The sequence below is a fragment of the Myotis myotis genome, unplaced genomic scaffold (genome assembly GCF_014108235.1).
Source record: "Myotis myotis isolate mMyoMyo1 unplaced genomic scaffold, mMyoMyo1.p scaffold_m19_p_8, whole genome shotgun sequence".
Taxonomy (NCBI): domain Eukaryota; kingdom Metazoa; phylum Chordata; class Mammalia; order Chiroptera; family Vespertilionidae; genus Myotis; species Myotis myotis.
Window position 1 is genome coordinate 10,241,034 of NW_023416390.1, and position 24,908 is coordinate 10,265,941.

Below are 24,908 nucleotides of genomic sequence, written 5' to 3' on the forward strand. Positions count from 1 at the left end.
TACTCCCCGCTCCCCTCTTGGCTGTATTTTTCTCTATATCACGAATCACCTTCAGACGTAACTTACGGTCTACTTGCTTATTACCTCCCTCTCGGTGGAATGCATGTGCAGTTTCATAGGGTGGCGCCTCTGTCTGCTTCTTGCGCTGCCGTATCTGCTCTGCCCGGCATAGAAAAGTCACTCAATAAATATCTGTTGAGTGACTAAACGAGGCAGGAGAGATTGTCCAGGGCCAGGCAGAAAGGGTCTTGTAAACCTTTTTAGCCGGTTGGCCTTCATCCTGAGGGCAAAGGCTGTTGAAGGTCTTAAGCCGAGGAGGAACACTGGCTTGCATCTCAGAACAATCCCCCATGCTGCTGGAAAGGCTTGGGCTGGAAAGCAACTTCAGATCCAACTGTGTTGTGCACTGGAACAGGGCACCATCTGCATGTTGTGGTGACCGGAGAAGGCAAGGCCCCAAGACTCCGGAGCCCCTGGGACCTCCCAGACTCCTCTCTTCGCTCATTCCTCCTTCCCTCTCTGCTCAATTTGCTCAAGTGACTCTTCCTCACGCGGCAAACACGTTTCACATTTGGAAATAAACTGGAAGCTGGCTATAACTCTGTTTGGTGCAAGGCAGATTTAATAACCACCCATGGAAGCTACAGAAGTATCAAAACCATCTCATTAAGAAAGGAGTCTTGGGAAGATGGGGATTTCAACTGTGTGGCTTTGGGCAAGTTACTTCACCTCCTGGAGCCTTCCAGTTCCTCGTCTGTGAAATGGGAATAAGAGTATCTGCCTCACAGGGTAATTGTGAGGATTAAGTAAAGTGATTACAACCCTGGAACATAGTAATGTGCCTTTCTCCACTTCCCCATCACACCAGCTCCAGGTATGAATTAATAACCAGTCTCGGGTTATTCTGTGTACATAGGGTCCCCTGTGTCTTCCCTGGTAAAAATAGGTGTTACTATTAGTGTTCCAGCGATGAAAAGTCACTTTCTATAAATATTTGGGGATTTAGACTCACTCTGGTCGCACTGTATATCATTCCTATGAAAGGTGGGCTTTCTGCTTCTCTTCACAGGCAGCCCTGCGGACCTTCGAGGCAGCAGCTCAGAAGGCAGGAGAGCCTCAAAGTTGTATAAATAAAGGGCTGATATGTTCAAACAGAAAAGAATTTTGCACGCGCAAGCTGCTCATCGACATGACACCGTTCCTGAAGGTGATCTCACACTGAGAGGACGAGGGGGTTTATAGACACACACGCAGGCGTTCCGGTTAATACACTTCTGCATGGTACAAAACAGCTTCAGAAGTCCCTCGGAGTTCCTGCTTTATCAGAAGGGACAGAAAATAGGCAGTTTGTAGCAGATGAAGAAAGAACAAATTAGGACAGTAATCGCAGCCAGCCGCCAGGGACAAATCAGTTGGGTATCTGGTTGGGATGGTGAGGGACAGGGAACAGAGAGGAGAAAGGATAACCTTGAACTTGAACCACCCCATAATAAAACAGGCAGATATAATTCACTTTATCTTAATAGCAGTTCAAATAATTGTTACCATTTTACCACTGTAACTTGGTAGAGCTGATATTCCTACTGTGGAGAAGACTAGTTCTTGAGTTAGCTATTTAGAAGTCAACTGCACATCCTATTCCAGATGTCTCATCTTGGTTCCTATTCTCCCGAGCTCAGCTTCACGCCTAGTTTAGGGTACTGAGTGCCTGTTGTACAGATGTCATTTGTCCATCTTTGCAGTACTCCTTTCTGCCCAATTTAACACCGCACCTGCACGTGGGAGGTAGCCATAAATGCCCCATAAATTGATCCCCCTTTTCATCCCATAGCCTATGGCTTAGGGTCTTCTTCCTACCCATTCTTGCCCACCTGAGAGCTGAATGAACTAGAAATAAATGACCATGGAGTAAAAGAAAGTCGTCGGGAACAAAGCAAGGCTTGGGATGGAAGGGACTCAGATCCTTCATGCTACCCTCTCTAGAGAGGACTAAATCCCAGCCCTTGGATAAGAAGTGACTAGGAGAGACAGAAACCCCATACACGCTTTGTGGCTTTTAGCCAGTGCTGTAGACTGGCAGAGACTTTGCAGACCATGAGGGTCACCTTCCTAACCTCCGCTAAGCCAGAGTTCTCATGCTACATCTTCTCTGGTCCACTCCCTTCTCAGCTCTGCAAGGTGGGGCTTTGAGTCAGAGTCCTGTATTTGCCCCAAATCTCTTCCCTGCATGGCTGGGCTCTGCGTTCCTGTTTCCTCTTAGATGGGCTCTTCCCTGTGGTGGCAAGATGACCACCGGCTTCTCTTTTCTAGATCATTCTAGAAATGAATCTCATTGACCCGACTTGGGTCACATGTTCATGCTCAAATGAATCAACATGGCCAGGGGAGTGGAATACATTGATTGGCCCAGCCTGGAACCACAGGGACGATGGGTGGGGAGGGGAGAAGTATCTCAAAAAGGAAAACAGGATCTTTAAAATCTGAAGGAGAGAGAATGATTCCGGGCAACAAAAGATATTTGCTACAAGCATTCAAAATAATTGCCTTGATTTCGCGTTTATTATATTAGTTTGGTAGGGCGACTATAACGAAGTACCATAGACTGAGCGGCTTAAACAGCAGAAATCTATTTTCTCACAATTCTGGAGGCTACAAGTCCAAGATCAAGGTGTTAGCGGGTTTGATTTCTTCTGAGGCCTCTCACTGGCTTGTAGATAGCCTTCTTCTCCATGTATCTTCACACGATCTTCCCTTTGGGGTTGTCGGTGTCCTTATCTCATGGTGAATTAGGGCCCACTCTGATGACCTCATTTTACCACTTTAACAACCCTGTCTCCACATGCAGTGGCATTCTGAGGTGCTGAGGGTGAACTTTAACATGTGAATTTTGTAGGAACCTAGTTCAGCCCAAAACACTTATATTAATGAAACCAGCCTTTTTTTTCTCTCTTTGCAACAGTTTAGTTCTCCCCTTAGGGCTTGAAGAATTGTGCTTGGTACTTTCTGGGATGAGGTAATACCATCATTGTCACTGTTCATTCATTCAACCCATAGTGAGCATCTTCTACCTAGTATGTGTCTGCGCTTGCTGGGCATTCGGGATACGTCATCAGCAAACAAAACAGACTGAGATCCTTATCTCGCTCCAGGCAATGGGTACAGTATGTTAAAAGGTGCTTATTGCTACGAAAGTGAGATAAGGAGATGTTTATGGAGCATCTAGAAACCGCAGAATTCAGAGTGAGGAATTTTACAATAATTTTTTGTGCATTTAGTGTCCACAAGGCTTTTGTGTTGCACTTTTCGCTCAGCAATTTCAGCGTCATATTATTATTACACACTACATTATATATCATACGCCATCTATGTATATACACTACACATATTATACACCATATTATAGAGAGAAAGGCACTGTCACTCTGAAGGCCCACTTTCCAGTCCACCCTCTCCACGATACAGAAGTTGTAACTCAGCCTGCTTCTGTAGGGGACTCATGGAGCACACACCAAGCTTCCTGACCCCCAGACCATCCTTGCCCACAAGACCACAACTAAGGGGGAGATCAAGAGAAACAAATGCTACCCAGTACAGTGTTGTCGCAGAGGCAGGCCCAGGGAGAGAACGATGGGAGAGATTCGTTCCTTTCTTAGTTGTTAATGTGAATCCTCCTCAAATTTAAGAACCTCCTTAAACACTGAAGGCAACACTATTAGCCCATTTTATAAGAAAACCTTATCAGGCTTAGATTTGGGAACACATGATTGATTCAGAGTAATCTGCGTTCACATAAAAATTGAAGCACTTTTTTAAATCTATTTTTGAAAAAGAAATGGTAATTGATGAATAAATTATAACAGAGATCCCCCCCCCCCAAGAACTTTAATAAATTGTCAGGGTTAGGGAGTGGGGGGGGAAATAGCAATAACACCAATTAATACTAGATATAGAATTGACTATGCTTATACTCAACATTGACATCAAAGGATAGGTACGTTATACCCAGAAGATGTGAAGAATCAAGAAAAGCTCCACCTTACAGTCATCACACAGACAGGTATCGCTTGGTGCCCTCAAACTTGAGGTAGAGGAGGAACCTGCTTGAAATCAGTGCAAGGCTTGGAGCAACATTGCCCAACACCCACACCCCCGTCTGGGGCCAGCCCCAGGTTTCACTTATGCAGGCAGGTGTGGGCACATCCCACCAGGCAGAGGGTGACTGCCCCTGCCACTGTGATCATGTGGGGGAGGGCCAGCATGGTCCAGTGAGTGGAAGTAACAGGGAAATAATGTTTGGCTTCCAACATTGCTCAGAGACGGAGCGGCCCCTTAGGAAAGAAGTTTCGGTGCCTTAAGTCCTTTAAACGTGCTTCCTTGGCCACTGATGGGACAGCTGTAGAGGGATAACAAGCTAGTTTTGAAATGCAATGATTCCAGGACACGTGAACAATAATATTGCAAGGAAAAATTTTCAGGGCATGGGGCCTATTACATTTCCTAAAGAAAGAGGCCCAGTAGACTCTTATCTATATTAAAGGATCAGACCGGGAGCGACCCTGAGTGACCTTGTAAGGTTTCTGGGACTCCACTTTCTCTTTAGGAAAATAAAGATAATAATACTGGGATCTCCATACCTGCCTCTCAACAGTGCGGCAAGAATTATATGAAATAGTAATTTTCAAAGAGTGTTCACATCTATAAAGGATTCAATTTACAGAGAAAGGAACATTGATTGATCCCTGCTAAGAGCCAGGCCCCACACATACTGAATCTTATTTCATTTTCCCCACCTCCCTCTTGGTACGTGTGCAGAACTCCACTGTGTAGATGAGGAAAGTGAGGATTGGTGAGATGAGATGATGACTCACAAGGCTGACAGCAAAGGAAACTAGGATTCAAAGCCACAAAACCTACAATACCTGATCCTGAAGTCTACCTAGTCTGTTCCTATGAAGAATTTAATTGTATCCCTTTGTTCTGGCTTCAGAACCTGGGAAAGGAGGGGGGATTCAATATATTTTAATCTTTTTAAATATATTTTTATTGATTTCAGAGAGGAAGGAAGAAGGAGAGAGACAGAAATGTCAATGATGAGAGAGAACCATCAATCAACTGCCTCCTGCACGCCCTGACCGGGAATCGAACCATGACCTCCTGGTTCATAGGGTGATGCTCAATCACTGAGCCACACCAGCTGGGCAATGTATTTTAATCTTATTCACAAGATACCTTATAATTTTTCATAAACCAGTTTTCTTTTTTAAAGAAAAAGTATGGGTTCTTTTTAATACACATAAAAAGTTGTACTATCTTGAAGTTGAAATTTTCAAATGAGATCCTGATTTTCTTCCATCACTAAGAAGGTACTGAAATTAGTCTTTCAGACGCATTGTTACATGGTATTACACAGAATTTCCTAATGTATTTTCCTACTTAAGCCTTTTAAGAAATCTGTACAATATTGATCACCACTCCCATTTCACAGATGGAAAGCCTGGGTTCAACAATAGGTCGCACAGCTGGCTCACAGTCAACCGGAGCCCCATGTCTGACTTCTGCACCCCATGCTCCTCCATCCTTCCCACAGTTCCTTACGAAAGCCTGCTACGGGCCTAGACGTGCCATGCTCAGATGGGGTGCTGTGGGTGAGGGTAGACGGTAGGTGTAAGGTTCTCCAAGGACAGATGGGAACTAAGGTCACCTGACCCACCCCTGTCATTTGAAGAAGCTAAGGCTCAGAGGTTAAATAACTTGCATGATCTGCGAGGCAAGAAGCGCAGGGGGGAGTCAGACCTTCAGCCTAGGCAGTCGGACTCCCAGACCAGCACCCCAGCTGTCTCTCTGGCTTCCGTGCTGCAGTTTGTGCTTGCAAAGTGTTAGTTTCTATCCCCACCCAGCCTGCCCCCTCCTCAGCCCTACAGCACCACACTGCTGCCAGTGCTCTTTTTAAATTCAGCTTAGTCATATCCCTGGTTTGCTTGAGATTCCTCACCGTGTCCCCATTAGCCTTCCCATTAAATCCCAGCATCAAAGATGTATTTCTTTTATAAATAGAAAAATATAACAAATGCAGGCGTGTTTTTTTTTAAAGTCCAAACTGCACCACGTAAGATCTGGCCTGTGTCTGAGTCCCACTGTCCATGCACTACAGACACATCAAACCACCCCCAAACCAGCACGCGGCTTCCTCTGCGGGAACTGCCCTGCCTGCCCTTCTCTGCAGGACTGAGCGCCAGCTCCACTGGTGGCAAACCTTCCCCGGCCCAATTTAGCTTCGCCTCTTGAGGTCCTGCAGAAATCTGTCAGGATCTGTCACAACACTGACCACACTGCAGTGCAACGGTTGAGATTTCTTGTCATTTTTCTGTAAGTCAGTGAGTTTCTTACCAATAGGTCTTTCAGCTTGCTACCCCCAGTGCCTAGCACAGTGCCTGGCACACAACAGACACTCAGTTAATGTTCCTGAGCTGAATGAGCAGATGAAGAGCAAATGACTTGGCCAGAATAACAGAGCTGGGATTTGAGTTTCCTGACCAAGAATCAAACCAGCGACCTTTTGGTGCATGGGACAACACTCAACCAACTGAGCCACACCGGCCAGGGCAAGACTGTTTCTTTTTCTAACAGGGACTCACCAAAATCTTATTCCCAAATCCCTGACTCTCTTCCTCCATCTTCCCATCTGTGAAATGAGAATATATCTTGCCCCAGAAGGCTTGTAGCTGCATATTAAGATTCAAGGTTCCTGTTAGATTAAAAGGATTTATAAACAGGGATTTTTTTTTTAATTTAGCTTCTTTCTACTCTTCGACCTTAGCACTTTAGTATGACTGAGGAAGGTTTTTCCTGCAATAATTTTTTTTAAACCTTCCCATGTATCCAGGGGTGAATTTTTTACTGCATTAGGCCAACTCTGCTTTGTCTCCACAAGCAAACATGCAAAAGAAAGAAAATGACTTACCTGCTCCGGCTTTTTGATGTTTGACTAATTCATCAGCTACAAACACTAAGTTACCAAGTGAGAAACACGACAGGTAAAAAGCCCTCCCGTGAGGAGAGAATGTCAAACAAATTAGCAGAAAATGAATTGTCTCTTCCCAAAGCAGCGTGAGTATTTGATAATAAACTGAAAAACCGATTGTCCCTAAAGGGGCTTCCAGGAGAGACTTCCAGCACCAGATTCCTTCCCTGCAGCTGAAGTGAAACTGTGGACTAATCAGAGATCCAGGGGGCGAAGGCCAAGGGCTGGTTCATCGGACACACGGGGCTTCCCCGGGGGCACCGGCTCTACCTGCCACATCTATCTCTCCCGCCACTAAAGAGCCGCCCTTCCAACACTTCAGAGGAGATTCGTGATTCTCAACCCTGGCTGCGTATTAGAATCAGCCAAGAAGCCTTAAAAATGCCAGAGCTCCAGAAAGTCTGATTTTAATGTCTGAGGTTAGGTCCTGGGAATCGTCCGTTTTAAAGCTCCGTGAAGAGTTCTAATATGCAGCCAGGATTGAGAGCCACAGTCATGGAGATCTGGACAGTAGTATTGCAAGCAGCTTGCGAGACTCAGAGAAAGAAGGAAGAGGGAATTAAATGTGATAAGAAGCCCAATCCGTGATAATCCTGAACACTCCACGAAAGGCCAGTCTCACCCTTTTGCTCCCTGCCTGACTTTAAACCCTCAGTGCCTCCCATTTGTTCCCAAGATAAAAACCAAAGTCCTTACGCTACCATCAAGGCCTAGGAGGTCTGACTCCTCCCCACCCTTCCCACTTCTCTCAGTCTCTGCTCTCATCACACTGGCCCTCCCCCAAGTCCTTGGAGGCTCCCGCTTCCTTCCACCAGCTGGCCTTAGTCTATGACATTCTTCTCCCTTCCACCCCTCACCCCACCTCCCCCCCCCCCCATCCCCGTTTACACCCGTGGTGAACGCCAGGCACTGAGCCCTGCACAGGTGGAGAGGATGAGCCTCCCACAAGAGGATAACGAAGAACCTAAATTGCTCGGCGCTGTGGCTAAGCCACCCAGCTTTTCAGGGCCGTTCACACTGGTAGCAGACTTCCTGTCCACTTAAGTTAAAATAAGATGACATAAAAAGAGACGAGACAACTAAGAACATTGGGTTCCTTTTTACCAAAAGGCATGGACTGCTGGAGTATTGGCACTTCTTTTGGTCTTACGTGCTTTTGTTGTGTGTTAACCGAATAGGAAAGTGAAGATGAACTGGACTATCATGAAGAAGCAGGACCCCTCAGAGAAGATCATCAAGACACCCAAGGTACAGACACAGCTGGGCTGGGCTTTAGAATCTTACCACAGTAACTGCCGGATGAAGTTCGCCCGCTCAAAGACGCTAATGGGGAGTGACCACCCTTCCATTTCCTCCCAGGTCATGGGTTGGAGTCAGAGTGCAGACCCAAGTGCTCAGTCTGACTCTCATGGGTTCTTAGTGCATCACAAGCCAACTGATTGATAATAACATGCGCTTACTTACTGAACGATTTCCTTCCTGCCAGTGGCTGCAGATGGATGGAAGAGTGGAGATGGGGGGCGGGGCGAGATCATTACACAAAGGCCCCGCAGGCACCTCCCTCTGTGTCCCGCTTTCACAGGGGCTTGGACATGCAGGTGAGGGAGCTGCGGTTCCCGGCCTGGAGGGATAATATCCCGTCATCAGACGGGGAACAGCACCTTTAGAGACCCCGAGCTGCTTGCGGGTGGCCTCCTCCAAAAACGATGCTCCATTTCATAATGATAATGAGTCTACTGGGCCCAGAACTGGGCTTTTTGGCAGAGTTCATAGTCGCAGTCCCTGAGCGAGACATAGCTCTCCCCTGGGCGTACCTGCTGGGTGACGTACCTCTCCACGTGCCGCTGGGCGACGCTGCGTGGGGTAGGCTCGGGCAGCAGCTGTTCTCTCTCCTCCTCGCTTCTTGCAGGAGTGAAAGCACGTGTGAGAGACTCGAGTCCTCAAGGGGTGAAGCAGGGTGGGCCCGCCTGGGTTCTGCTTGCGGTTTGCTGTACAAAGGCGTCCAGCAGAGGGAGCAGGTGCGAGCTGAAATCCTGCGCTGCCCACCAGGCATGCGCCCAGGCCTGCGTGCGCCCACTCAGAAGGGCTCCTTTGCCCACGTGGCCCTCCTACTGGGGCGCCTCTTCCCCAATTCACGTCAGATGCTCTGTTTAGGCTACAGCAGCGCTCTGGCAGCTGAGTGGAGAGCACGGGCCCTGGAATAGGACTACCTCCACCTCCACCTCCACCTCTCTGCCTCAGTGCCCGCAACTGAGGCTGGAACCGCAAGGTTGCCTGAAGACTAAATGAAGTAATTCGCGTACCATAGTCCTTTAGTGACTCTCCCTGGGGCACCTGGACCCCCGTGGGTGAGAGAGACCAGGGGAGCTTACTGGAGATGAATGTGCAGACGTGGGCTTGGGATTTCACCCTGAACCTGATCTTTTTCTGAGTACATCTTTTGCTATAGCTTTCACTTGGCATTCTAGACAAAAGTAATTTTCATACTCATTTAAAAAGGCTTCACTGCTCTGGATATGAGACAATACCATATTATGGTCGCCCAACCCCTGGGTTTGGTCGAGCTTTTAAGCAAGGTTTCTGCTAACACAAGTATCCTGCCACCTCCATTTTCACAACTGAGTGACAACAGCTAGGGAAACTCGCTCCAGGCCTCGCATCTTCCGTAGCATAAATCCATGTGCGGAATGTGAACACTGACGAGGATCCCAGGTCCCCGCCAAGGGCAATAGAGGGTAAACAGCACAGAACATGGCCAAATCTAAGCAACAACCAAGTCAGTCAAACACATTACCTGCCTCATGGCAGCGGGGCAGGCTGCAGCTGAGCTCCATAAAGGTCATTCACACAGTCCTTAATGCAGCGAAATGTCACTGCAGAACATTAAAGAAGGCATTTGCCTGTCAGGAACGATAAATGCTAATGTTCAAAAAGAATTTCCAGCCCTAACGGGTTTGGCTCTGGATAGAGCATCGGCCTGCAGACTCAAGTGTCCCAGGTTCGATTCTGGTCAAGGGCATGTACCTTGGTTGCAGGCACACCCCCAGTAGGGGGTGTGCAGGAGGCAGCTGATCGATGTTTCTCTCTCATCGATGTTTCTAACTCTCTATCCCTTCCCCTTCCTCTCTGTAAAAAATCAATAAAATGTATTTTTTTTAAAAGATTTTCCAATCTTTTAAAAATAGTAGGTGTGGAAGGGTTGGAGAGTTCTATTTAGGCAGCATTACAGTGATCAGCAGCATTGATTATGGAGCCTGATTCCCTGGGTTCAAATCCTAGCTCCACCACTTACTGTGTGGCCTTGAGTAAGTTACTGAACTTCTCTGGGCTTTTTTTCCCCATCATCTGTAAAATGGGGACACTAACAGTACTTATCTCATGGGGTGGTTGTGACATAAAGGAGTTAATGCAGTGGTTCTCAACCTTCTGGCCCTTTAAATATAGTTCCTCATGTTGTGACCCAACCATAAAATTATTTTCGTTGCTACTTCATAACTGTAATGTTGCTACTGTTATGAATCGTAATGTAAATATCTGATATGCAGGATGTATTTAGGCGACCCCTGTGAAAGGGTCATTCGACCGCCAAAGGGGTCGCGACCCACAGGTTGAGAACCGCTGAGTTAATGTGTCAGGGGCTTATAAGAATGCCTGATGCAGAATAAGAACTCACTAAAGATTAGCTATTAATCTATTTCTTTAAGACTTTAATTTTAGTATCCATGAATTGCACTTTGTCAGGAGGGACTTGCTCTAAGTTGGTAACATGATGATTTTTTTAAAATATATTTTTATTGATTTCAGAGAGGAAGGGAGAGGGGAGAGATAGAAACATCAATGATGAGAATCATTGATCGGCTGCCTCCTACACATCCCCTACTGGGGATCGGGCCGAAACCAGGCATGTGCCCTTGACCGGAATCGAACCTGGGACCCTTCAGTCCGCAGGCCGACGCTCTATCCACTGAGCCAAACCAGCCAGGACTGTGATGATTTCTTTACTTTCCAAATCAGCCTCAGTGGGTGGGGATCGCTCTGGGGGGACTGATTGAGTCCTCTCTGTAAGTCCTTTTTTGCTTAAATCCAGGTGTGGGTAGCAGACCCAATCTGAGAAAGCAGCCTTACCAGCCTCTGCATTCTGTGAACGGTTATGTACTAGTTTATCTGATTTTAGCCTCTCTGTAACCTTATGAGATAAAGTACATGATCCTGTTTCACAGATGAGGAAAATGAGGCTCAGAGAGGTTAGGCAGCCTGCCCAAGGGAACAGCCAGTAAACGGAGGAGCTGAGGGATGAACTCGGGTTCCTGTCACTTCAAGCCGTTGGCTTTTTGAAAGAGCTCTAACGACATCCGTGTGTTTCTGATTAGGAAATAGGTACAAAGTCAGAAATGTCACAAAATTATGGCAGCAGTTTTTTTAAGCCAGCATGAATCTGGGAGATTATTTAAAATCTCTAGAAATCGTTTTATATTACAGATAAATGAAGTGGAGGTCTAGAAGTCAAGACAATTATGCAAATTGCCGCTAATTATTAAAACCAAGGCAATCCAAGTCTCTACTCAGTGTTTGTGGGTGTTTAGTTCAATTTAGCTTCGTTTTCATGGCCTTTGCTCAGGGGCAGTCCTGCCCCCAGGAGTAAACAGCTCCAGAAAGACACGAGTGTACTGACTGCCCAACCTGTGCAAAGAAGTGAGGGGTAGCCAGTGTTGCAAAGGTTTCTCTTACAGCGGTAGAGAAAACAGAGACCAGAGTGTGTGCTCAGAGTCAGTGCCCCTGCCCCTAGATTCTGCAGCCTGGAAGGTGAGACCACTGCAGTGTCACCTCATGATGTTGGTCGGGGCTTCTCGCTCCCTGGACAGCACCGTGCAAGGCCTGTGCAGTCACTGGACACGGCCAAGCTCTGCTATCTGGAGCCCCGGTACTGGGTTCAAAGAGCTGGCTAGTCCTCAGCAACCCACGTGACCTACACACTCTGTTGCTGCTTTATTTTTCCTTCTAGAAAGTTCTCCTCCACAGCAGGAAGTGGTGCCTCCTTAAGAATGTTTCTGGCCCTGGCTGATTTGGCTCAGTGGATAGCGTGTCCGCCTGCAGACTGAAGGGCCCTAGGTTCAATTCTGGTCAAGGGCACATGCCCAGGTTACGGGCTCAATACCCAGTAGGGGGCATCAATGATCCTCTCTCATCATTGATGTTTCTACCTCTCTCTCCCTTCCTTTCTGAAATCAATAAAAATATACTTTTTAAAAAACAAATAGAATGTCTCTGGCTCGCTCCATCAGCCCAGGATGAGAACCTCAGGACACAGCTATTGCCCTTGACCCTGAAAATTCTCTTCACCTTCCAGGAAGTAAAGCTCACTTCTATTTTGACACCAAATTATTCAAAACCAAACAAGGACAATATAAAAAAGGAAATTTATAGACCAATCTCACTTATGATCAAAGATGTAAAACTCCTATAAAATACTAGCCAATGAAATCTTTAGATTTGTCTAGATAGATAGATAGATAAAAATAGATAAACATATAGATATATAGATATAATGACTGAATTCATTTATCCCAGGAATTCAGAAAAGATGATCTGACATTTGAAAACATGTTTATGTAATTCACATCAAAAGGTAAAAAAAAATTATTTACCAAAAACTTGCAGTAAACATCACACTTCAATGGTCGAACTTTAGAAGTATTCTCTTTAGAAACAGGACTAGGATAAGGATGCCCTCGCTCATTGTTTCTATTTCAACACTGTACCAGCACAGTAGGGAAAGGGAAAGGAAAAGGATTAAAAGAAGGAAATAACACTGTCATTATTCCCAATAGTATTACTTACATGGAAAATCCGAGGGCCTCTACGGAGATAAGCTATTAAAAGACAAACCATTAAAAGACCCCAAAATTCAGCAAGATTACTAAATGTAGATCAATAAATAAAAGTCATTGGTGGGACAAGGTTGTTTTAAAACATAAAGCATGATTTATAATGCAATTTTGAAATAATTGTTATGGAAAATCCCAAACATACACAAAGGTGAATAGAACAGTACAATGAATCCCATGTCCCCATCTCCTGGCCAATATTGTTCACCTACATCTCCAACTCATTCCTCCTTTCCTTGTTATTTCTAAGCAAATTCCAGGCTCATATCCTTTTACCATATACTTGAGTATGTATCTCTAAAAGATAAGAAAAGACTCTTGACATAACCATAGCAATATCACTATTGCATCTAAGAATTAGAATTATTGCCCTAACTGGTTTGGCTCAGTGGATAGAGCATCGGCCTGCGAACTGAAGGGTCCCAGGTTCAATTCCAGTCAAGGGCGTGTACCTTGGTTGCGGGCACATCCCCACTGGGGAGTGTGCGGGAGGCAGCTGATCGATGTTTCTCTCTCATCGATGTTTCTAACTCTCTATCCCTCTCCCTTCCTCTCTGTAAAAAATCAATAAAATATATTTTTAAAAAAGAATTATTCTTGGGAAGCAACTAAGATGGCGGCATAGGTAAACACCGGGAAATTGTCGCCTCACACAACAATCGAAAATTACCGCAAAGGACTGAGCAAACATCATCCAGAACAACAGGAAGGCTGGCTGAGTGTAAATTCTACAACTAGAAGGAAAGAAAAGCACGCTGAGAGCCAGAGGCGCTGCGGAGGTGAAGTGCAGAGGTACGGCGGCTCGCGCGCGCGAGGAAAGGGGGTGGCGCCTGAGGACGCGGCTGTCTTTTTGAATCACAAGCTCCCCACTGCTCTGAACTCCGGTTCCGGGAAGTCTCTGGGGACCCAGGACTCATACGGGGAGAGGCTGGTCTGTCCGGCAGCGGGCGAACTTGAGGGCGGCTTTCCCTCAGAGGTGCTTGCAGCCGTTACCGGGACACTGAGACGCGCGACTCCGGGCGGAGAATCGGCCATAGCTGCTTTCTCCGCCCTTTGACTCCCTGAGACCCCGCCCCACCCAGGCTGCGGCAGAGGCTTTTGCATGTGAATGTACCTAACTGCAGCTGAACCAGGCAGACCCGGAACTTCCAAGAGAAGGCCCAAGGCCCCGCAGCGGCTTGCATTGCTTCACAGCTGAGCCTCTTCGTGGCTCCTGCTGTGTGGCCTCAGGCAGAGGCTGAATTAGCACCTCCTTAGATCCAGGAGCCACTTTACCCAGTGGTCAGAGGGGGACCATCCAGACTGCAACTCCTCAGATCCATAAGGGACACACTCAGGGAGCAGACTCAGTGAGCACCAAAGCCCCACTGAAGCAAGTCTTGCCCCAGAAGGGTGTCTTCAGCACAGAAGTTCTCCCACTTTAGACACAGCTGATTCTCACAGCCAATTGGCCTGGAGGTCAATTCCTCCCAGTGAGTCTACAACAACCAAGGCACCAAGAGTGCACCAAGAGTGTCCACCCCAGGTAACTGGGGAGGCTGAGCTACTGGGCCCTACAGGACACCTGGCGCACAGGGCCACTCTATCAACACAGGGAAGCTGCCAAAATGCGGAGACAAAGAAACAGGTCACAAATGGCAGAAATGGAGGAAAGCAAACGATTGGATATAGAGTTCAAGGCCACGTTTATAAGGTTTTTCAAGAATTTTATGGAAACCGCCGATAAATTTAATGAATCCCTCAATAAGTATAGTGAGACCATGGAGGACATGAAAAAGGACCAACTAGAAATTAAGCATACACTGACTGAAATAAAGAATAATTTACAGAGATCCAGCAGCAGACAAGAGGATCCCAAGAATCAAGTCAAAGATTTGAAATACAAAGAAACAAAAAATACCCAACCAAAAAAGAAAAAAGAAAAGAGATTCCAAAAATATGAAGATAGTGTAAGGAACCTCTGGGACAACTTCAAGCGTACCAACATCAGAATTATAGGGGTACCAGAAGGAGAGAGAGGGCAAGATATTGAAAACCTTTTTGAAGAAATAATGACAGAAAACTTCCCCTACCTGGTGAAAGAAATGGACTTACAAGTCCAGGAAGCGCAGAGAACCCCAAACAAAAGGAATCCAAGGAGGACCACACCAAGACACATCATAATTAAAATGCCAAGAGCAAAAGATAAAGAGAGAATCTTAAAAGCAGCAAGAGAAAGACAGTCAGTTACCTACAAGGGAGTACCCATACAACTGTCAGCTGATTTCTCAACAGAAACCATGCAGGCCAGAAGAGACTGGCAAGAAATATTCAAAGTGATGAATAGCAAGAACCTGCAACCAAGATTACTTTATCCAGCAAAGCTATCATTCAGAATAGAAGGTCAGATAAAGAGCTTCACGGATAAGAAAAAGCTAAAGGAGTTCATCACCACCAAACCAGCATTATATGAAATGCTGAAAGGTATTCTTTAAGAAGAGGAAGAAGAAAAAGGAACTCTTACCATTTGCCACAGCATGGATGGAACTGGAGAGCGGATAAATACCACATGATCTCACTCATTTGTGGAATATAATGAACAACATAAGCTGATGAACAAGGACTGATCCAGAGACGGAGAGGCATTGATTGGACTGTCGGGACTTGGAGGGAAGGTAGGGGAGGGTGGGGGTAAGGGGGAAAGATCAACCAAAGGACTTATATGCAAGCATATAGGCCTAATCAATGGACATGGACAACGGGGGGGTGAGGGCATGAGCGGGGGGGGGGGGGGGTAGAGGGTAACGTGGGGACAAGGACACATATGTAATATCTTAATCAATAAAAAATATATTTAAAAAAAAAAAGAATTATTCTTTAATGTTCTTGAATATTCAATCAGTTTTTTCAGTGTTCTAATTGTTTCACAATTGTTACAATTGTTTTAGAATTCATTGCAATGGGTTATATGACCTTTAAGTCTTATTTAATTGATAGGTTCCCCTCCATTCCTGCCTCCCTTTTAGTTTATTTTTAGAAAATTGAGTCACTTGTTCTGCAGAGTTTCCCTCAATTTAGATGTTGCTGGTTGCATCCTCATGGTGTAGTTTCACAGGTTCCTCTGTCTTCTGTATTTCCTTTAAGTTAGTACTTAGCTCTAGAGACTTGATCACAGACAGGTTTGGTTTTTCCTTTTGGCAAGTCCACTTCATGGAGGGCATTGTGTTCTTCCATCGGGAGACAATATTTGCTTGTCTCTTCATGATGCCAACCATTACTTATCCTTTCATCCATGAGAGGTTGCAAAATAGTGATGGTGAAATTCTATCATTCTTTCTTCACTTATTATTTGGGAAACTCTTACAAAAAGAAACTTCCCTCTTCTACTGTTTAGTTATCCAGTGGTACAGTTTATGTAGGAAGGCAGGAAAAATGTAATTTTTAAATATAATGCTATATATATATATATTGCTATATATATATAGCAATAAACCTAAAAAAGGGCATGTCAGTTTCATTCAAAACTGATTTCATTCAAAACTGAAGAAATGATAAAATTTTATTAAATTAAATAAAAATAGACCTGAATAAATACAATTTTCTATATAATGCTGTATATAATGTTCATAGATAGGAAGATTCACTGTCATAAAGATGAGCAATTCTCCCTAAATTAATCCATAAATTCAATGCAATTCCAATTTTTTAAAATATTTTTTATTGCCCTAGCCAGTTTGGCTCAGTGAGTAGAGCGTCAGCCTGTGAGCTGAAGGGTCCCAGGTTCGATACCAGCCAAGGGCACATGCCTGGGTTGCGGGCTCGATCCCCAGTGTGATTTCAGAGAGGAAGGGAGAGGGAAAAAGAGATAGAAACATCAATGATGAGAGAAATTAATTGATCAGCTGCCTCCTGCACGCCCCACACTGAGGATTGAGTCTGCAATCTGGGCATGTGCCCTGACCGGGAACCAAACCATGACCTCCTGGTTCATAGGTCGATGCTCATCCACTGAGCCACACAAATTGGCGGGGCTCAATTCCAACTTTTAAAAATGCCCCAATAGGGTTTTTGGTGGAACATGGTAAGTTGATCCCGAAAGTCATAAAGAGGAGTCAAAAATGCCAATATGATTTTGAAGAAGAGCAAAGTGGAAGAGTTTGCTCAACAAAATATTAAAATTTACTTTAAAGCTAAATGACATTGCTTAGAGACAGACAGAAGAGTATAGAGAGTCGGGGGGGGGGGTGCACTCACATATGGCAAAAGTGGCATTTAAAACAGTGGGGAAAGAAAGGGCTGTCTCCAGGGACCAGGACCTCCAGGGACCTTCCTAAAGAAAGGGCCCCTCACCTGACCTGCTTCAGGGAGAACAGGGAGGTGCGAGTCCTTTCTGTACCCACTGTTTCTCAGGGTCCTTCAGCTTAGACTATTCAATACGCCAAGGTGACATATTTTGGAATAGCATGTTTTGAACCCTGTCAACTGGTAAGTACCAAGTTTAAGAGAATGGTTAACTCTGGGGGGGAGAGCGAGGGAAGTGACATTGTATATGCTCGAATGAAGTCTTGGACTATTTATTTATTTCTTTGGGGGAAAATGTCGATCAAATATGGCAAAATGTTAAGATTTCACAAAGTTAGGTGCTGAATACATGGGTAATCATGATACAGTATTTTTTTTTATACTCTGCATTCTTAAAATATTTTACAGATTTTTTTAATACAGTAAAAAGTTGTAAATGTAACTCAAAATACTGCCTTGGTTATTTCAGTACTTCCTAAATATCAGGTTATTTTATTAGAGAGAAAAAAAAAATCACCTTGCTGCGGTTCCCATCCCAAAACGGACAGGGTTTCGATTCTAATCAAAATGGTGAGATGACACGGGTGCAGAACCTCAGCTCTTGGTCAATACAAACGCGCCCTCTGCTGGTCCTGTCGTGCCCTGTTCAGAATAGCGGTGGGGAGCAGTGGCTGTCCAATGACACAGCTTTTTCTGAGCCAGCCATGCTAACGAAAGACACCCTCACAGAATTCCCCTTATCACGAAATACTATAATCAGCTCTCATGCTCTGTTAATGTTACATGCTACTCAAGACAAATTCCAAGATACTACTTCAGTCAACTTCTCAGTGTCCTCAACGACCTTGTGCATTCAGTTTTGTCCCCACCCCAAAGCCTGCAGGTTGGTGTATACGCCACCCTTAATGTGTGGGAATGGCAGAAGGAAGCCCAATTTGGAAAGATGCTCTGCGGTGGGGGGCACTGGGACAACAATTGAACACGGAAAGATAGATTAACTGTATTATTAAGAGACTGATGCTGGCAGGATGACTTTTTCTTTTCAAATCTTTCATTAAATTATAATACCTTTAAATAAAATTGAAAAGAAATAAACTAATTCGTGCAAGCATCTATTGCTCAAAGAGAATGAGAAAAATACGGGGATTGAATATTAGAGTCCGACCTTCAAAAAGATTTTTAGTTTTAGTTTTGTTTTGTTTGCTGTTAACATCCATCTTCCCAACCAGACCTTAAGCTCCCTGAGGCCAGGGTGTGTGTCCGTCCTACTCACCACTATATTCCCAGCACCTAACACAATGCTGGCAGGTAATAAGTATTTCAAAAGTGACATGTTTGGTTTTAGTTATTTATAGTACATCCATATGATGAAATGCTGTGCTGCTATTAAAATCATTTTTAAGAATACTTATGGCCAAGACCAGTTTGGCTCGGTGGATGGAGCGTCGGCCTGCGGACTGAAAGGTCCCAGGTTCGATTCCGGTCAAGGGCATGTACTTTGGTTGCGGGCACATCCCCAGTAGGGGGTGTGCAGGAGGCGGCTGGTCGATGTTTCTCTCTCATCGATGTTTCTGGCTCTCTATCTCTCTCTCTTCCTCTCTGTAAAAAATCAATAAAAATATATTTAAAAAAAAAAAGAATACTTATGATACAGGAAAGTATAATAACATAGAAGTACATTAAAATTATGTATACACTATTTATCAATTCTATTAAAATGTTAGTGTATAATTCGTATATGTACGTGAAAGTAAACATGCCAAATTCTCTGCAGCAGTTGTATCAGGGCAGAGTGATTATGGGTGAGGTATTTGTTGTTGTTATTTACCAGGTGCCAGCACTGTTTTAAGCACTTTATTGTATTAATATATATTTTGTTAGGCTTTTAGCGGCTTTATCCAGGGACGATTAACATACATAAATGGGACCTATTTAAATTGTACAATTAGATAGGTTTTGTTGTGTTCAATATTACGATTTTTTTTTTCCTGCAAAGATCTTTTTTTTTTTTAATATATTTTATTGATTTTTTACAGAGAGGAAGGGAAAGAGATAGTTAGAAACATCGATGAGCGAGAAACATCGATCAGCTGCCTTCTGCACACCTCCTACTGGGGATGTGCCTGTAACCAAGGTACATGCCCTTGGCCGGAATCGAACCTGTGACCTTTCAGTCCGCAGACCGACGCTCTATCCACTGAGCCAAACCAGTTAGGGCTCCTGCAAAGATCTTAATGCACAATGGGGGGAAAGGGAGACATATGTAACACAACAATAAAGATTTTTTTTTTAAAGATTTTAATGCAATCAACTTTGCTTTTTCTTAGATTTTAATTTTGTATAATTACAAAATTGTCTGTCATTGAAACATTAAACATAGCTATGATTTTGAGTTTTTCCCAGTTTTATGAGGATATAGACTTACAACACTGTATTAGTTTAAGGTGAATAACATAATGATTTGATATATGTATAGATTGCAAAGTGATTATCACAATAAGTTTAGTTAGCATACATCAGCTCATATAGTTAACAATTTTTTTTCTCATGAGGAGAACTTTTGAGACTTACTATATAAGTGTTGATATATCTATACACCCATGAAACCACCCACCACAATCGAGATAAAACATTTATCACTCCCAAACATTTCCCCATGCCCACCCCTTCCAGTCTCCCTCATCCCCAGACAATCACTGATCTGCTTTCTGTCACTATAGATTCATTTACTTTTCTAGAATTTTATGCAAATGGAATCATACCATATGTACTCTTTTTTGTCTGGTTTCTTCCACTACATAGTTCTTTTGAGATCCATCCATGTTGTTGAGTATATCACTACTTCATTCCTTCTTATTGCGGAGGAGTATTGCATTGTATATACACACCAGTTTGTTCATCATTCCCCTGTTGATGGACATATGGGCTGTTTCAAGTTTTCAATTATTACAAATGAACTATTAGTATGCATGTTTGTGTACAAGTCTTTGTATCAACATAGGCTTTCATTTCTGTTGGATAAAATACCTGGAAGTATAATGGGTAGATGACATGATATATATATAATATTTAATTTCTTTTTTTTAAAATACATTTCTTTATTGATTTCAGAGAGGAATGAAGAGGGAGAGATAGAAACATCAATGATAAGAGAGAATCATTGATTGGCTGCCTCCTGCACGCCCCCTACTGGGGATCGAGCCTACAACCTGGGCATGTGCCCTTGGCCAGAATCGAACCTGGGACCCTTCAGTCCACAGGCCGACACTCTATCCACTGAGCCAAACCAGCTAGGGCTAATATTTAATTTCTTAAGAAACTGTCAAACTATTTTCCTAAGTGGTTGTACCATTTTACATTCCAGCCAGCAGTGTATGAGAATTCCAGTTCCTCCGTGTCCTTGTCAACTCTTGTGTAGTCAGTCTTTTTCATTTTAGTCATTCTAATAATTATGTGTGTATGGGGGGGAGAGGGGGTTCTTCTTTATGCTTTTTTGTGTTTTCCAAATTTTTACAATAAACTATATCTTCCATCATTTAAAAATTGTTTATAGTAACTAAAATAAAAGCTAGCCGATAGTCCAATATCAAGTCTTAATCTAGAGATTCTTCTCATTTTAAAAGAGCTACACAGTATGGTCTTTGGCGTCCCCAGCAAAGAGTACCAACTGTGTGAACTGCATGAGCCTTCCTCATACAACAACATTTGTGTGTTTTTTAATCAATTTCCTTTTCAGTGTTATCACCACACAGGGTTTTAAGAAAAATATAAGTACACACAAACCTTCCAATCTATTTTTTTCTATTTTCTCCTCCAGACCTTATTCATCTACATACATATTTTACATAATTCTAACATACTGTAGTTTATATTGTCATTGTATAATATCTTCCATACTGCTCATTTATCTTACAACCATAATTTTAAATGTCAAATTAATGCATCATAAATTACTTCCCTAATCTCCCATTGTTGAGCTGTTTTTAATTTTTTACTATTAATAATAAAGTTGTAATAAATAAGTTGGTACAAAAGGCTATTTCTTCCTTTGAATTATTTCCTTATGATAAATACCCAGGAGTGAGATTCCTAATCAAAGACCAGACATTTCTCTGGTTCTTGATACATACTTTCCCAAAGAGTCTTATTAATTTTAATGTCATGTGCCAGCACTGGTTTCTGCAGTATTTGCTAATTTCCTAGGTACAACTTCTCTCACTGTTCTAATTTGCATGCTTTTGACTGCTTACCAGGTAGACATTTTCCCATGTTTGGGATCACTGATACCTTGTCCTTTGCTGAGGAAGGATGCTCTCTGTTTTCACAGACCAAGAGCCCAGGAGTGTGACCCTGGACCCTCTCAGTGCTTCCTGGGCTGAAAGCATCCAGAGGCCTGAGGCAGACACTGTCCCAAAGGCGTAAGTGTTCAAAGTTGGAATGACGTGGACTTCTCTGCTTTTATTTTGCTTTTAATATATATTTTATGGATTTCAGAGAGGAAGGGAGAGGGAGAGAGAGATAGAAACAGCAATGATGAGAGAAAATCATTGATTGGCTGCCTCCTGCACGCCCCACACTGGGGATGGAGCCTGCAACCCTGGGCATGTGCCCTGACCTGGAATCGAACCATGACCTCCTGGTTCATAGGTTGACACTTAACCACTCACCCTCACTGGCCGGGCTTGTTTATTTTCCTTAATTCAGAAAAATACCATCGAGAGAGAGAGAGAGAGAGAGAGAGAGAGAGAGAGAGAGAGAGAGAGAGAGAGAACAAAAAAATTGTTTAATCAGGAAGAAAGGAAAAAAGAACACCAATACTCCACAAAAGTCATTATAGACAGTGTGATTAAAGAGCAGACTTTCAGGCTTGATACAGAGATTCCTGAATGTGGAAGGGAAAAAAGCAACACAGTCAGGTTTGCGGTTCTCATTTACAGCATACCTGTTCCTCAGGGAAAATAAATGTTTCCCCAGACCTAAATTCTAAAGGATACCTCTGTGGGTTTTTATAGAGTGACACTGAATGATTTAAAGACTCATATATTTACAGGAAAATTCCATTTACCTCATTGGACAAATATTTCTGAAGTTTCTATAGTAAGGCCCTGTGCTAGCACAGCACAATAAATACAATACTGATGTACCTAAAAAAGAAAGTGCCCAGAACCAGGCCTGGCACACAGTGGCTGTAGCTGCGCCGTTCCTGAAATCCATGTGGCTGTTTCTAATGACCTTTTCACCCAGAGAAAATAAGTCAGTTGTCCACAAGGCACACTGTCGGTGACAACAATTCTATTGGGGCTCAAACTAACACAGCACTTGACCTTTTAGTGGCTGAATTTGACCAAGATTAGAATTCCAAGGGCATGAAGGAATGGATGGGTAGTTGCATCTTCTTATGCGATCTTTCTTAAAGGTCACCTTATTTTTCAGCTATGCCTTTGGTAGAAGAAATTTCAGTTAGATAATCCGATGTCATTCAATTGAAGGTGTAAACATGCAATCCCAAAGAGGCAAACTATTTTCCCTGCTACCTAAGTTTTAGAATTGAGCCTGAGACAATCCCAAAAGGGAAGGCCAAAATTTCTCATCTTCCTTATTCAGGCTAAGTGTGTGAAATGCCCACCAAGTGTGTGAAATGGCCAGGTGTGTGAAAGGTCAAGTTGGCCAGGTGTATGAAATGGTCGAGTGTGTGAAATGGCCGAGTGTGTGAAATGGCCAGGTGTGTGAAATGGTCGAGTGTGTGAAATGGCCAAGTGTGTGAAATGGTCAAGTGTATGAAATGCCCACCAAGTGTGTGAAATGGCCAGGTGTGTGAAAGGTCAAGTGTATGAAATGCCCACCAAGTGTGTGAAATGGCCAGGTGTGTGAAAGGTCAAGTGTGTGAAATGGCCAAATGTGTGAAATGGCCAGCTGTGTGAAATGGTTGAGTGTGTGAAATGGCCAGGTGTGTGTAATGGTCAAGTGTATGAAATGCCCACCAAGTGTGTGAAATGGTTGAGTGTATGAAATGCCCACCAAGTGTGTGAAATGGCCAAGTGTATGAAATGCCCACCAAGTGTGTGAAATGGCCAGGTGTGTGAAATGGTCAGGTGTGTGAAAGGTCAAGTGTGTGAAATGGCCAAGTGTGTGAAATGGTTGAGTGTGTGAAATGCCCACCAAGTGTGTGAAATGGCCAAGTGTATGAAATGCCCACCAAGTGTGTGAAATGGCCAGGTGTGTGAAATGGTCAGGTATGTGAAATGACAGAGAACAGGTGTTCAGTCAATGTTCACATTCTCTCTTCCTTGTCCACCAGAGTTTTCTCTTTAGTTTGGTCCTGTTGGTTTGCTTTTTTCAAAGGGGCAAAGATGATGACATATTCCATCTGCACAGAAGACTTGCAGAACCTGGGCCTGAGTCCCCAGGGAGGTTGGGTCCTGTCGACACACCTCTTCTTCCAAAGAAAAAAGAAGGGAAGACAAAACCAAGATTGTCCAAGCAGCAAACACCAGCCAGCATCAGTCGTGTGAGTGTAAAGACCTAGGAGCTTGGTCAAAAAGCCCCACCTGGCTCATGCTCCCAGCAGGGCTCCCACCATCACTGTGTAGATTGCTTACTATAGAAAGGCACCTGACAAAGCCAGCGAATTGGAGCTGAAATCCAGTCTTTGGCCTGCTCACCATGTCCTGCCCCTCAGCACTGGGCTGCATCCCCCTGAAGGACAGGGTGCCTGTTTCTAATTCCTACAAAGGTACTAAAAGGAAACTTCTATTTTCCTTCGCTTACACCACCTCTGACACCAAATGCGTGGGGGTTCTCCTCACAACAACCAATTCTCCAGCTCTCGAGGACACCAACGGGGTGTCCTACGCTTCAATTCTGACAGTAACTACCCGGAGTTCGTGCAGGCCCAACACACTCAGGGCTCAGTCCCGCAGACTGCCCCACTTCAGATGTCAATCACAAGTTTCAGGTGGTTGCCTATGCTTCTGACCAACAAGCTTTAGATAGGGGATTCTCGCCCTCCAGTCCCAAAGGTTTAATAATGTGCTAGAATGGCTCACAAAACTCAGGGAAACCTTTACTTTTGCTATTACTGATTTATTACAAAGCTTATGATAAAGGACACAAGTGAATAGCCAGATGAAGAAATGCATAGGGCAAAGTCCAGAATGGTCCCAACTGCAGGAGCTTCTTCCCCATGGAGTTTGGGGTCTGTCACCCCGCCAAGCATGTGGATGTGTCCACAACCCGGCAGCTCTCTGAACTCCTTTGGTTTGGATTTTCATGGAGGCTTCATTACACAGACGTGGTGGATTACATCATTGGCGAAGGGCGATTAACTCAAACTCCAGCCCTTCTCTCCCCTCTGCGGTTGGGGGTGTGGGGCTAAAAAGTCCAACCCTCTAATCACCTGGTTGCTTCCCTTGGCAACCAGTCCCCCCCCCCCCCCTTAGGGACTTTCCAAAAGTCTCGTCATTAACATAATCTCAGGTGTTGTTGAAAGGAGCCTGGTATGAATAACAAAACATACTCCCTTTATGCTCCAGAAATTACAGGATTTAGGAGCTTTGTGCCACGGACTGAGGACGGAGGCCAAATGTATTATTTCTTATTATGTCACCATATCATAGGTACTGAGTGGGTAGCTATGACCCTGCTCTGCCATCCTCTCTTAGAAGGAACCTCCATGTTGTTCCAGCCTACAGGGAAAGTTTAAGGCTTCCTGGAAGTGAGCA

The 24,908-nt window shown here is 44.1% G+C and overlaps 1 protein-coding gene across 1 annotated transcript in view; it reads left to right on the forward strand.

The window, feature by feature from the left end:
• KIAA2012 (KIAA2012 ortholog) overlaps positions 1 to 24,908 on the forward strand; it is a 94,797-nt gene that overhangs the window by 59,875 nt on the left and 10,014 nt on the right. The window contains 4 exon segments of the mRNA XM_036320829.1: positions 1,070 to 1,207; positions 8,200 to 8,269; positions 21,515 to 21,605; positions 23,530 to 23,695. Coding sequence (XP_036176722.1) covers positions 1,070 to 1,207; positions 8,200 to 8,269; positions 21,515 to 21,605; positions 23,530 to 23,695 — 465 coding nt within the window.